At 42.2% G+C, this 13,144-nt stretch overlaps 1 protein-coding gene across 1 annotated transcript in view; it reads right to left on the bottom strand.

Annotated features, from left to right (window-relative positions):
- The window catches only part of ZNF451 (zinc finger protein 451), a 31,345-nt gene extending 18,463 nt beyond the window's left edge, over positions 1-12,882 (bottom strand). The window contains exons 1-4 of the mRNA XM_060235365.1: positions 12,515-12,882; positions 11,492-11,584; positions 3,150-3,224; positions 1,337-1,462 (exon numbers count right to left, since the gene is read on the bottom strand). Of these exons, the coding sequence (XP_060091348.1) occupies positions 1,337-1,462; positions 3,150-3,224; positions 11,492-11,581 (291 nt within the window). The 5' untranslated portion in view covers positions 11,582-11,584; positions 12,515-12,882. The remainder of the gene's footprint in view (positions 1-1,336; positions 1,463-3,149; positions 3,225-11,491; positions 11,585-12,514) is intronic.
- Between the last annotated feature and the right edge of the window lie 262 nt (positions 12,883-13,144).

Genomic DNA, 13,144 nt, shown 5'->3' with positions numbered 1-13,144 from the left:
CTCTGGTACCTGGTGTTAAATTTTATGGCACACACAGCCTGACCCGACAAAGTGACATTTATGTCAGCTCAAGGGCTGTTTTGGCTTTCGAGGGAGGACTCACTGGAACCATACCTGGAAGCAATCACTGGGTGTCTTGCTACCACACAACTTGCACAATTTACCCCGGCTCGGCTGCTTGCTACTAGTTCAGAAGCAGCTACCCCATGAAAGCCAGTGTAGTACAGTGGATAGCGCTTCAGATTAAGATCTAGGAGACTCAAGTTTGAATCCTCATTGGGCTGTAGCTCACTTGGTGACCTTAGGCTAGTCACACACTCCTAGCCTAATCCACCTCATAGGGTTGTTGTGAGGACAAAGTGGAGGGGAAGAGAATCATGTAAGCTGTTTGGGGTCCGCAGTGTGTAAAATGGAAGGGTATAAAGGACTGTCGAGTCCTGGGGTCGCTGGGTCCAAACTCAGTGCAGCAGGGTCCTCCAGGGCATGACACAGCCAGCTGGCTTGGCTACAGCCTCAGACAATGCAAGAGGAGGGAGGCTGACAGGCACCTGAATCCCTCTCTCTTGCACGTGGTTTCCATGATGCTCTGACTGTGCCTCTGGATTTCTTCTGTGCTCCTCCTCCCCAGCCAGTCTTGTGCTGGCTACTTAAGTCTTCCCCCTCAGGGCAGACCACTGAGAGAAGGAAATAAATAAAACAGCTGGAGATGGGGCAGATAAAGGTAAGTTATCTGGTGAGTGGGAAGCAGGGAAAGTAGCATGAAAAGGGGAGAGGTTATGGGGGCTGCCAGAGAAGAGAAAGAGGAACTGCTAGGCGTGCTACATTTAATGCAATGTAAGAGCCAAAATAAGGACAGGAAAAGACATGCTAATCTCAGACTCTTGAGCAGTTTCTTCCTTTAAAACTTTCCCATGTGCAAGGGCCTACAGCATGAAAGCTGGCCTACAGCATGCACCATAATCAGCACTTCCGTATTATGGCTGCCACGGCTGCACATAATGGAACACTTTTTCACTCATTCATTCCAATCAAAGATCAGCCAATATAAACATAAGAGTACGAGTGTAATGTAACACACTACCATAACAATATTCAAGTATTTTTGGCTTGAGTAATGCCGGGTGGGAAGCATATGAGAATTCAATGGGTCAGCACAGCCAGATAGGCACAACTGTCTCAAATTGGTGAAGGAAAGGGATGTGACCCTTGGGTAGCCTCCTCAGCACAAGAAAAATGGCCAAGTGTTGCATGTGGCATTTAGCCAGGTTTATGCCTTCGTATTACATTACAAAGTCAAACCACAGTACTTTTGCCATAGCTTTGTAGAGGAACATACCTTGAAAGCTTTGTTTTTCTCTTCTTTCAGCTGTTTCTCTACCTCTACATGGCGTGCCAGGCGATCCAGGGTTGAAGCAACCCTTTCTTTCTGGTAGTCAACGTAGTCTTTGCGTTTTACTTTTTTCTATAATTTAAGGAAAAGGATAGTCAGTCAATTACGCAGCTTAAGTAAAGGATGAAAAATTCTAGGGAAGTAGGTCTGTCTCTTTATGAGACAATGCTCCTTGAGTTTCTCTCATAACAATCTTCAAACAACATGGGCTGAAGAATAAACTGAGCTGCCTCACTAAGCTTCTATTGAGCTATGACAGTATAATACCATGGGCCAATGACTGTCAGGTCAATAGCCAAGGTTCAGTTGGTAGTCCGTTGGGCTGGATCCTGCTGATCCAGTTTGCTAGCATGAGCTAATTACCTCGAGCCTCGTGTCAAGGGAAGGCTCCTATTTACAGGTAAAAGCATTGCTATTAGAGAAATGAGTCCATGAATTCCATAATCACAGTACTTTGTTTTGTTTTAAATAGACTTAAGAGTTGTTGGGGGGAGAAAATAGAAAAGCCAGCAGTTTAAAACCATAATTTGGTTTTTAAAATTTTAATTTAAAAAAATTTAGCAAGATACATAAAATGGCAAAAAAGAAAAATCACAGAGAATGGAATTACGAAAAGACATAAACAAAAAGGGAGTACATTTCAATTTTTATCTATGACAGATACAACTTAATTTCTCTCTTCACTCTCTACAACTATAAAATTTTTCTCCTTTATGAACTATTTTTCCTTTTCTTAAACTTCAAAACTGTAAAACAGTTCATTTTCGCCATTTCATGCAAAAAGTCTATAATAGGTTCTCAGTTAGCACTAAAAGTAGTTGATGTCTTTTCCCTAATCAATGAGACAAGTTTAGCCATCTCTGCAAGTTCCACCATGCTCACCAGCCATTCTTCTATCGTAGGTAGCATTGGAGATTAGTTTCTGCACATATAATAACCTTGAAGCTGTTATCATATACAAAAATAAAATTCCACGAGTTCTTCCTGTTTATCCATTAATCCCAACAAAAAAGGCCCGATTTCAATTGTATGTTAGTCTTCAAAATCGTCTGAATGATGACGTATTTGTACCGTTTTTTTTTTGCTTTAGTACATGGCCACCACAAGTGATAAGACGTCCCTTCTTGCTGCCCACATTTCCAAATTTTATGCAGAATATTTTAATACATTTAGCTAATTTTTCTGGAGATATATACCATCAATACATCATTTTATAAAAATTCACTTTCAAACTAGCATTCAGTGTAAATTTAAGGCCCTTTGACCACATATTTTGCCATTGTTCCAATTGTATGCTATATCCAAAGTTCTTGGCTCATTTTCCAGCAAATAAACAGAGCAACCCCCCTTCCCCATAACACCCTACACCTTTGACTTCTTACTGTATGAGGTTTTAATCCCAGCCACTTTTCTTTATTACACCTCAGCTGTTCAGAAGTGATGGAGTGAATGCCACTTCCTCCTTTTCTCTGTTCTACTGGCAGCACACCAACCATACAGATTCACTCAGTTCCCTTGAAACTTGCAGCTGCAAATTAAAAAAAAACTGTGCCTGGCACACACACACACACACAACTGTAACTGATTTGCATGGAATTTTTTTTAAAACAGTCTCCTTTAACCCATCTAGAATCTCAGATCTTACTAGAGAAAAAATAAGTTTCAACGTACAGTTGCACAAACTGGTGCAAGCTCACATAAATGAGGCGATCAGAATAAGTTCAAAGGAAATTCTTACCCAAATATTTTAAATACTCACATTAGAAGAATTGCAAGAATCCTCATCATCACTAACAAGGTCAATGCTGTCCAGAACAGGTCTTACTATGTCTTCCTAAGAAAGTAAGCAAGCATTTATCTTCAGTAATTTCTCTTCTTCATATAACAAATTATTTTATAAAACTCAGGTACTGAAGCATTTGTCTAAACACAGTTGTACAGCTGGGACATTTCATTTATTTGACTGCTTATTAAACAGCAGTGCTCAAATATTCTGTGAATCTTAAAAAAATCCTATGTGGCAGAAGCATACTTATTTAGTTGCATTATGGGCACAATTCCCTAATTTTTAGGCAATAGACTGAAAGTCAGTCGAGTTTATGCCCTTTTCCCCTGAAGAGATGCTACTAACGAAGTGGGTACCCGCATTAGACCAAAGTAGAAGGACAAAATTCAAGTTCAGTAGAGTTCTCTTTATGTCTGATGAAGTAAGCTTTGACTCAAAAGTCTTTAAGGTATTACTGGATTCAAAATCTGATATAAAGACTGTATGTTATTCCATCTGCTTTCAAAGAAGGCTGCTTCTACAATGTTTTAACAGTAAAACATTATTGTAGAATCTTGCATAGATAGTATCTGACTGTATAAAAGTAACAAAATAGAGCACTGGATATTTGATATTTTCACAAACTGAAAAACATTCACCTGTGGGAGATTTTTTTTCTTTGTATTTTTGGGACAAAAGGTGCTAGTGAGATGATCTGGGAAAATCCATCTGAAAACTATTAAACTGATTTTTGATCAGACAATAGATTATGACTATTGAATTATAAAAAGGCTTTAGTATTAAATGAATGGCTTACCAAGTAGGAATTTTTATTAAAAAGACTAGTATTAGTTTTGGTAGGAAGTGTAGATGACTGGGGAAGGCAATGGCAAACCACCCCGTAAAAAGTCTGCCATGAGAATGTTGTGAAAGCAACGTCACCCCAGAGTCAAAAACGACAGGTGCTTGCACAGGGGACTACCTTTTTTTACCTTTTAGGAATACCTAACTTGTGTTTTTCTCTCCTTCTATATATATGTAGCAAACAGCAAGGGTCCAGTAGCATCTTAAAAACTAACAAAACTTGTGGCAAGGTATGAGCTTTGGTGAGTCACTGTTACTCTTTAAGGTGCTACTGGACCCTTTCTCTTTTCTACTGTTACAGACAAACATGGCTACCCATCTTGATCTATATCAGGGTTTTCCAAACTCCCCCCCGCCCCGGCTATTTTACAATTCTTCTTTGTGGCCCAATAAAATTTGGGGGTGGAGCCAGGAGACTTTGGGGGTGGAGCTGGGATAGGAAATGATGTACAAACACTCTTAAAACTCTTGCAATGTTTTGTTTAGGAAAGGTAGGAGAATAGTGGGATTTAGGGTTAGAGTTCTCAGCCTGGGAAAACATGAAATTGCAGGGCATTTCAAGCTTCTCCCCCCACCTCACCAGGTCTACTCAGATTAGCAACAGGAAGGAGAGAAACGGGGAAAGACAGAGACAGAGAGAAAGAGAGAGAAAGAGAGAGAAAGAGAGAGACAGAGAGAGAAAGAGAGAGAAAGAGAGAGAAAGAGAGAGAAAGAGAGAGAAAGAGAGAGAAAGAGAGAGAAAGAGAGAGAAAGAGAGAGAAAGAGAGAGAAAGAGAGAGAAAGAGAGAGAAAGAGAGAGAGAGAGAAAGAAAGAAAGAAAGAAAGAAAGAAAGAAAGAAAGAAAGAAAGAAAGAAAGAAAGAAAGAAAGAAAGAAAGAAAGAAAGAAAGAAAGAAAAGATTAACTGACAGAGAAGGAGGGGTGGGAAGTAAAGCAAATATGATGGGAAAGACAAAAAGACAGACAGACAGAAAGAAAGGGAGTGGGAAATAAAGCAAATAGAGAAAAAAGACTGACTGACAGAAAGAATGAATAAAAGGGAAGGAGGGGGAGAGCACTGGAAACGAAAAGACAGAAAAAAAGAAGAGAAAGAGAAAGGAAATAGGAAGAAAACAGGAGGGAAGGAGTGAAAGAAAGGAAGCAAAAAAGAAAGGAAGATAAAGGAAAAGAAAAATGGAAAGAAGGGATGTGAGCAACTCACCTTTAAAACTACTGACTTTCTGCACTGCAAAGCTTGGCCCCCCGAGCTCCTCCTGACACCGGAAAGCCCATGGCAGGCCCTGCTGAGCTCCACCCGGCATCAGGAAGCCCGGAGCCCACTGCACAGACGCAGCAGGCCCTGCTGCACTCCACCTGGCAGCCAGGAGCCCAGAGGCCACCGCCTGGACACGGCAGGCCCCTCTGAGCTCCGCCTGGCACCAGGAAGCCGCTGCACAGTTGCAGCAGGCCTTGCTGAGCTCCTCCCGGCAGCCGGGAGCTCGGAGGCCACCGCAAAGATGCAGCAGGTCCCATTGAGCTCCTCCCAGCATCGGGAAGCCCGGAGCCTGCCACGCAGATGTAGCAGGCCCCTCCGAGCTCCGCCTGGCATCAGGAAGCCTGGAAACCGCCGTGTGGACGTGGCAGGCCCCTCCGAGCTCCGCACAGCATCGGGAAGCCCGGAGCCCTCTGTACGGGTGCAGCAGGCCCTGCTGAGCTCTGTCCAGCAGTGGGACATCGACGGAAGGCCCTTGTGACCTGGCAAAAAGCCTTCTGTGGCCTGGTGCCAGGTCACGGCCCTGCAGATGGGAAATGCCAATCTATATGTATGTGTATATGATAAATACAGTAAAGCGGGGCGGGAGGGAGGGGATTTCACAAACTGAAGCCACTTCATATTTAGATGCAAAATGCTGGATACTCCTGAAACAACAGACAACATTTTCCCTCTAGGACTACTTGAAACTAAGGCTGTGGACATGAAGCAGATCAAGGTAACTAAGGATGACATGGAAGACTGCAAGGCAATTAAGACCCACGTGGCGGAGTTTGGCACAGAACTCACGGCTCTAAAAGCTTCATTAACCCAACTTGTAGCACACTTTAGAACAGCTGAGGACTGAATTCTCTTCCTACCAAGACAGAGCTACAACAATGCCTTCAATAAGGAAGCTAAGGGAGCTTAAATATTTGTGAATTAAAATAGCAGTTTCAGAATTCTCTGCTCAAGGCAGGATATTTAAATAATTGGATTTGCAAAGGCTGAGGAAAGAAAAGGTCAAATAATATTCAAAAGTTTCTTTTAAGGGGTATGTCAGAGATCACCAAATGCAACCTCTATCCCTGGGTGAATGACCACACAAGCTATTCTTTGCAGACTCTTTTCACTATGAAATCAAGACAATGTTATGGCTGGAACAGAAAGCATCAATAATTGTAACTTTAGGATCCAGAAGAAGCTGTAGTTTATATGTTTCATGACTGGAAAATAAAGGTTATTGATAAGGCAAGGATTTAACCAAGCTTAGCAGAAAAATAACAGTCAATCCTGATTTTTCACTTGTGAACCAAAACCTGAAGATTTATCCAATATGATAGGCTCATTCATTCTACCTTATCACAATTTCATAACTGTAGGACTCCCTATACTTCTGAGGCCTCTGCAGCCAAAGGTGTAGCCAGGCTTGACTTTGGATGAAACCAGAGTATCAGGACAGAAATTAAGTGCAATAAGAAATTAAGTGCCATTTCATGGTGAGGCATCCAGGCTTAATTTTGAGACTCTATGGGATCAACGTACATTGAGACCAAACTAACTGACCCGTGAGCCTTCAGGACAGCAATCTAACAATACTCACTTTTCCAGATTTAGGCAAAGTATGACCTTTATTTCTCATTCCTCTCCCCTTTCTAACTTTCTAATTCCCCCATACCCCGCCTTCCAGAGTCTCACTTCTAAGACTTCTTCCATCAGCAATGCATCCCTCCTGCTTCTTCTCCCATTTGCTCTACCAGCTCCTGCTCACTGTTCTGCTTCTCTCCCTCTCCTGTTCTTGTACTAAACTGCACAACACTAGCTTGTACTTCTGTCCTTCCTTCTCTTGCTTCCCACTCCAAGCTCACTTCCCCCCCAACCCCGCCCCAATCTGAAACATCCTCTCTTTCCATGCCTTGTCTCAAGGACACAAGCACATCTGTGAGTGGGCTTCTTTTTGACTCTCCATAGGTGGTCAGATTTAGCTTAACATGAAGACTGTTTAAACTGCCTTTCCTTGCATTGCCTGATTTGTGAGTTTTGATTACTGCACTGTGTTTTCAGACCTTGCTTCCTCTCGGTTTATCACTATACTTAAGTTTAACCGAAAGACACTCTTTCACATATTTGTTTTCCCAAAATATCACCCCAAAGGGTTGACAGATGGGCCATAAAAAGTACTGTAACAGCTATGGCTGGCCCCCAAACAAGTGATGGCAACAGTAAAACAAAACCTTCAACAGAAAAGAAATGGGCCCTGACTTGGATAACCCTGACAGCCTGATCTTGTCAGATCTCAGAAGCTAAGCAGGGCTGACCCTGGCGAGTACCTGCAAGGGAGACCTCCAAGGAACACCAGAGCTGGGACAAAGAGGCAGGCAAAACAAGCCACCTCTCTAAAAAAAAAAATACTAGCTCTACTAGGAGGTCACCAGAAGTCACCATGACTTCCAGATGCACAAACAAGCATATATGCACATACAAATGCTTTTAAAAAAAGAACAGATAAGCAATGGGATTCTACACACTAGGGGGACAAGCCTTATTGCCCAATGGCTGGAAACAAATAAATTGAACCTGAACTCAAACAAGACAGAAGTGACGCTGGCTGAGAAGGCAGAAATCTTGAAGAACACTGTGCTTCCCACTTCTGATGGGGGGCAGGCTGACCCTTGCTGACTCAGTTAAGAGCACAATAGCAAAAAGCACTTCCTTCCAATTTAGTCCAGCCCACAAGATGAAGATGATCTTCTACCTTGACCCAGCTGATCTGGACACCAAGATCCATGACACAATAACACTGAGAGTAGGCTACTGTAATGCACTCTTGTTCTAGTACTGCAGACTAATACAGCTACCCACTTGAAACCTTTTAAAATCAAGTCAAGCTCATGAAATCTTACATAATTCTATTACAAAACAGATTAGTCTTTCTGTAAGAAATTTCCACATAATTTATCTTCATACACATCCCATGTGTGATTCCTCATGGAGTCCAGCATGTAAATGATATTACCAAGTTTGCACTACTATATATCCATATGCTGGTTCTTCATTCTGTGACTGTTTAACTGCTCTTACAATGTTTCGCATGCCATTAGTGTGTATGTCCATCTTGCTGCAGGAAGCTGGGGTACTTACTGTACACAAGAGAAGACTGCCTTAACCCAAAGCCTTAATAAATTTTAGAGGACTTGTTTGGGTGGTGGGATAGATACACAAACACACACACACACACACACACACACACGAGAGAGAGAGAGAGAGAGAGAGAGAGAGAGAGAAATAAAAACAAAAAAAAATATTCCTTTTTTCCATACATTGTGATTCTTCATTGTTTATAAACAATGAAAGCCCATTAAGGGATGAGATCATGAGACTCAGGGCTATCAGAGTAGTTTTTGTAACATCTATTGTTTTCTTTAAAAAGAAGGATTCTGTACACATGCTATCAGCACTTTGTCTTGATAACTAAACTAGGTCACTTAAAGTAATGAGCTAGTGTAACTCTTGACTGGTATGTTAGGAATAATAACATACCAAGACAAGGATACTGCTATAAAGCTGATAGTATTTGGAAACAGAGACTTTCTTAGAATAATACAACCAATTTGTTGAGGACTAAAGAATTACAGCAGACGATACTTTTCATTGTCTGAGAACATGGATCGCAAAGTTCCACAGGGGTGTTGAATTCATTTGTTACGAGGGCTGGATCTGACATAAATAGGACTTTGTGGGGTCAAGCCATGTGTAATATAAAATGTAATGTCAGGTAGTGGAGATATAAACCTTATAAAGGATACAGAGAAACACAATTAATGTAATAATAAATAAATAAATTAAAGGTATTTTTTTTACTTAAAATACAAACATGCTTAAAACTCTTGCAATGTTTTGTTTATAATGTGGAGGAACGGTGGGATTTGGCAATGCAGTTTTAAAAATAAAACATCAAGAAAAAGTACAAGGATCACAGCAGAAACTGAAAATATAAACCAAAAATATAACATGCTCTGGGCTTAGGGAAACATGAAATGGCTGGGCATTGCAAGTTTCTCTCCCTGTCCTCAGGTCTACACGGATTGGCAATGGCTCTTCAGTGTTATATCCCGCCCCCTGGCTGTGGGTTCCCAGGTTAGAGACCTCACTAGGTGCCAGTTTTAAGGTCCATTCAGCAGAGACATGCTGACTCAAAGCATCAATTCTTTATTCTCAAGGTCACACAACTCCAGCAAGGAACAGCTTCTAATTGGCCATATTTATTTATTTTGATTTATATCCCCCCCTCCCCGCCAAAGCGATGAAAAGTGAAATTGAGCGCCACTCCATTTAAATACATTGCAGTACAGGCAAAGCTGCAAGGAGAACACGGAATAGATTTTCCATTAAGGTCTCTGTGCCTAGATAGACTACTCCCAGTCTATCTGGGCACAAAGACCTTAATGGAAAGTCTATTCTGCATTTTCTTTGCATCTTTGCAAGCCCAGAATTACCGTACTTCATGCTTCAGTCTGCAAAGTCAAAGAAGAAGGAGCTGGGAACTTCAGCAGCCTCCGAGCCTCAAAGAGTAAACTGGGAGGAGTGAGAAAAGAGCCCCGCGGGCCTGATTAAAGCCACGGATGGGCCAGTTCTGGCCCATGGGCTGCACATTTGACATCCCTAGATATCTACTGATTCTCTAAGATGCTATCTCAGAAGCCTTCTTCTGCAATTATGTGGACCTTTCACAAACTGGAAGAAGTAATAAAGGCATTTGATCATTCTGAGTCTACAACTGAAAGAGGTCAAAACATTTTCAGGTACAGAAATGTTACCTCATGCTGACAACTTGGTTTAAATTAAGCTGCATTATAAATACCACGAGTACCTGAAAGGACTTGCAGGAGGCATCTCACTTCCCCCTACATCACTATTTCCTCTTTCTCTTTCCTGAAAGCTCCTTCTCTCTTCTTCAAGGGTTGCAACCTGCCTCATTCTCTCCTTCTCAGCCATTCACCAACCTACCTTTTACCTGCCTCCCATCTTCAGCTGTATTTAGCCTTTATCTGCTTCGTTTATATCCCACCTTTCTTCAAGGTGGGACCAAAGCAGCTTATGTTATTATATCCTCCTTTTTATCCACACAACAACCTTGCAAGGTAGGTCAGGCTGAAAGTCTTCCACAACAAGATGGGGATCTGAACCTGGGTCTCGCAGGCCCTATTCTGACGCTGTAGGTGCTATACAACACTGGCTTTCATAGGGTGGTTACTGCTGAACAACAGTAAGCAGCCAGGCCCGCTTGAGACATGCAAGCCATTCAGAGGTTGCCACCCAGCAGGATTTGAAGATCCTCCATAATTACAACTGAACTCACACACATACACACAAAACCCTAGTTAAACCAATTTGAGCATTGATAGAAAGCTCAGCATTTTTTCCCTTTAAACAAATATAGTTAAAATGCAGAGAGTGTCTTGATTTCCCCCCATAATCTAAGGAAGGGCTTAAATGTGCATTGGGTATTATTCTGAGTTATGTATAGAATAAAATAGTGCCACATTTTCTACAAACTTGTGGCACTTTTCAGGTTTGTAGAATTTCTGTCTTGCCCATTCATGGCTGCAATCAACATATTTAAGCATCCAAAGATATCCTGACTGCTATTAGAATACAAGACAAGTGGAAATCCACAGTACTCATGTGTGCATTGGAAGAATCCCCTCCCCCACTTGCTGCTAATTCCCCTGGGAAGAAGGATCCCGTATCCCCACCCTCCATCACCAAACCTGGTGTCTTCCTCTGTCAGTCCTCCACCGCTGTGAGTCGGAGGGCACACCATACCCCCCCACCCAGTGCCGAGCCAGGTCTGGCTCCTGGGTTTGGTGTCCGCTATCACTAGGTACAATGTGGTTCCTGGGCTACCTCTGGCTGCAGCATGGCTCCCGGGGCCCATAAAGTATTTGGGAAGAAATTTAAACCATCTCTGTTTGTTTGTAAGTCAGATTTTTCTGCAAACCTAGAGAGTGCCCCAAGTTTGCTGACTAATCTGTTTAACCTTCATGTGGCCTCGATTCATGGATTTAGTTTAGAGTATCTAGATTTTAATTTTCCTATCCTGACACTTTATTTTAAAAAACTGTTTTGCTTCAGCAGGGTACAAATACTCAAGCCTGTGAAATATTCAAACCACTACAGAGATTCCATGTTTGTCAACCAATAAAGCTTAAAGGAATGGGAGAAGTTAAGTATCTACATACACCAACAAACTCAATATCATCTTCACTTTCATCCTCTTGCAGGGAAGCATTCTCCTCCTCCTGGTTCTGAGGAGACACAAGACACTCCATTATCTGAAAAGACAAACATACAGCACCACTGAATTTTAGCAACTGCATAATTACATAGCAATCAGACTAGATGCATCCCTTTTTGATTTTTCACACTACAAACTAGGTTAAGAAACTGTGGTAGTTACTTATTTTTAAAATTGGCATAAAAAAGATACACAGCAGAGGTAGGCAAACTTGCTCAGCGTAAGAACCATGTAAACACCAGATGTTTGAAAGCTGTAACCCATGAACATCAGGTAGGATAGAAGGAAGGAAACTTTAAATGCATCCTCCAAGTTGCTGGCTGGCTTGGAGAAGTGATTTAAAGAGACAAATGCCTTCTCCAAGACAACTAGCTGGGCAGTGTTGGCTTCGAGAGCCACACAATGTGTGTGAAAGAGCCACAGTTTGGCCACCCTTGATATAAAGTAACACAATGTCCGACAATTTAAAAACCCTTTTAAAACATAGCTTATTTTTACTAACAGCATTTGCAGGTCTTAATAAAACAAACTCAGAAAATCTACAGGTAGATGCTGCAGAAAACACAACAAGCCTTCATACAAAGAGTTGGCATTCTATTTTGGATATAACAAAACACTGAGTATCAGTAGGAAATGACCCTATTAGTTCTAAAGAAAAGAAATACAAAATGTCACCTTTATTCTTCTTGCTTAGGATTTTAGTATAAAAAAATGCAGGCTTTCCAAGTTTCACAAAGCTTCTTATGGAGGGCCACAAGGAAAACTGAGGAATTACTTATAATCTGACTCCTTACACAAATAATTCCACGCCAATTTAGTGTCCTATAAAGCACGGTGTTTTATAGCTCCAGCAGGAGACAATCAGGTAATAATGAATAAAGAAATGTAAGCTCAAACTACAGTGAAAAAGAAAATCTTTTCTTAAGCAAGGGAGGGCTAAGGGCCTTATTAGCATCTATGCTCTTACCTGCAAGAGTTCACCAGCCAAGAGCAGCGGATTTAAAACAGCATTATGCTACTCCTAAAAGGAATACAGCAATTCAGTAGGAAAGCAACCACGACGCATAAAAGAAACGGCAAATCTGACAGCTGGAGGCAGCAGCGATTCTGGCACAGGCCTAGGTTACTAAGAAACAGCCCCTAAGCGCACAATACCCTCCACTATGGCTCAGGACAATGCTGCTGGGAGGACCCGGCTACGGCCCTACGCAGCTCATCGACGCTTCGGCACAGGATTCTGGACAACGTGAGAGATGCTGCGCGGATCTCCTGCAGAGCAGACCAGAGCAAAAACAAGCTCCCCGCAACTTCCGTCTGTTCTACTCTCGCAAACCCTCCCCCAGTTATAGGCATTCACACGTGACTTTCAGAATAGCGCGCGAGTTTTACTTCCTGCGCTTCGAATTTAGAGGACATCATTGATCGCCGGAAAGACTAAAAGGTGCCTGTCGGGAACTGTAGTTTCAGACCCATATTCACGGGATGAAAGGTAACCAGGGCTGGCGCCAGGGAGCGCCCCAGGCTCGCGCGCTCTGTCATACGCGCGCGCCAGATCAGCGAGACAGGGAAGGACAGGCTCCAAGCGCCTCCGAGTACA

This window comes from Heteronotia binoei, chromosome 1, assembly GCF_032191835.1.
Source record: "Heteronotia binoei isolate CCM8104 ecotype False Entrance Well chromosome 1, APGP_CSIRO_Hbin_v1, whole genome shotgun sequence".
Lineage (NCBI taxonomy): Eukaryota > Metazoa > Chordata > Lepidosauria > Squamata > Gekkonidae > Heteronotia > Heteronotia binoei.
This window is presented reverse-complemented; position numbering and strand designations above follow the sequence as displayed.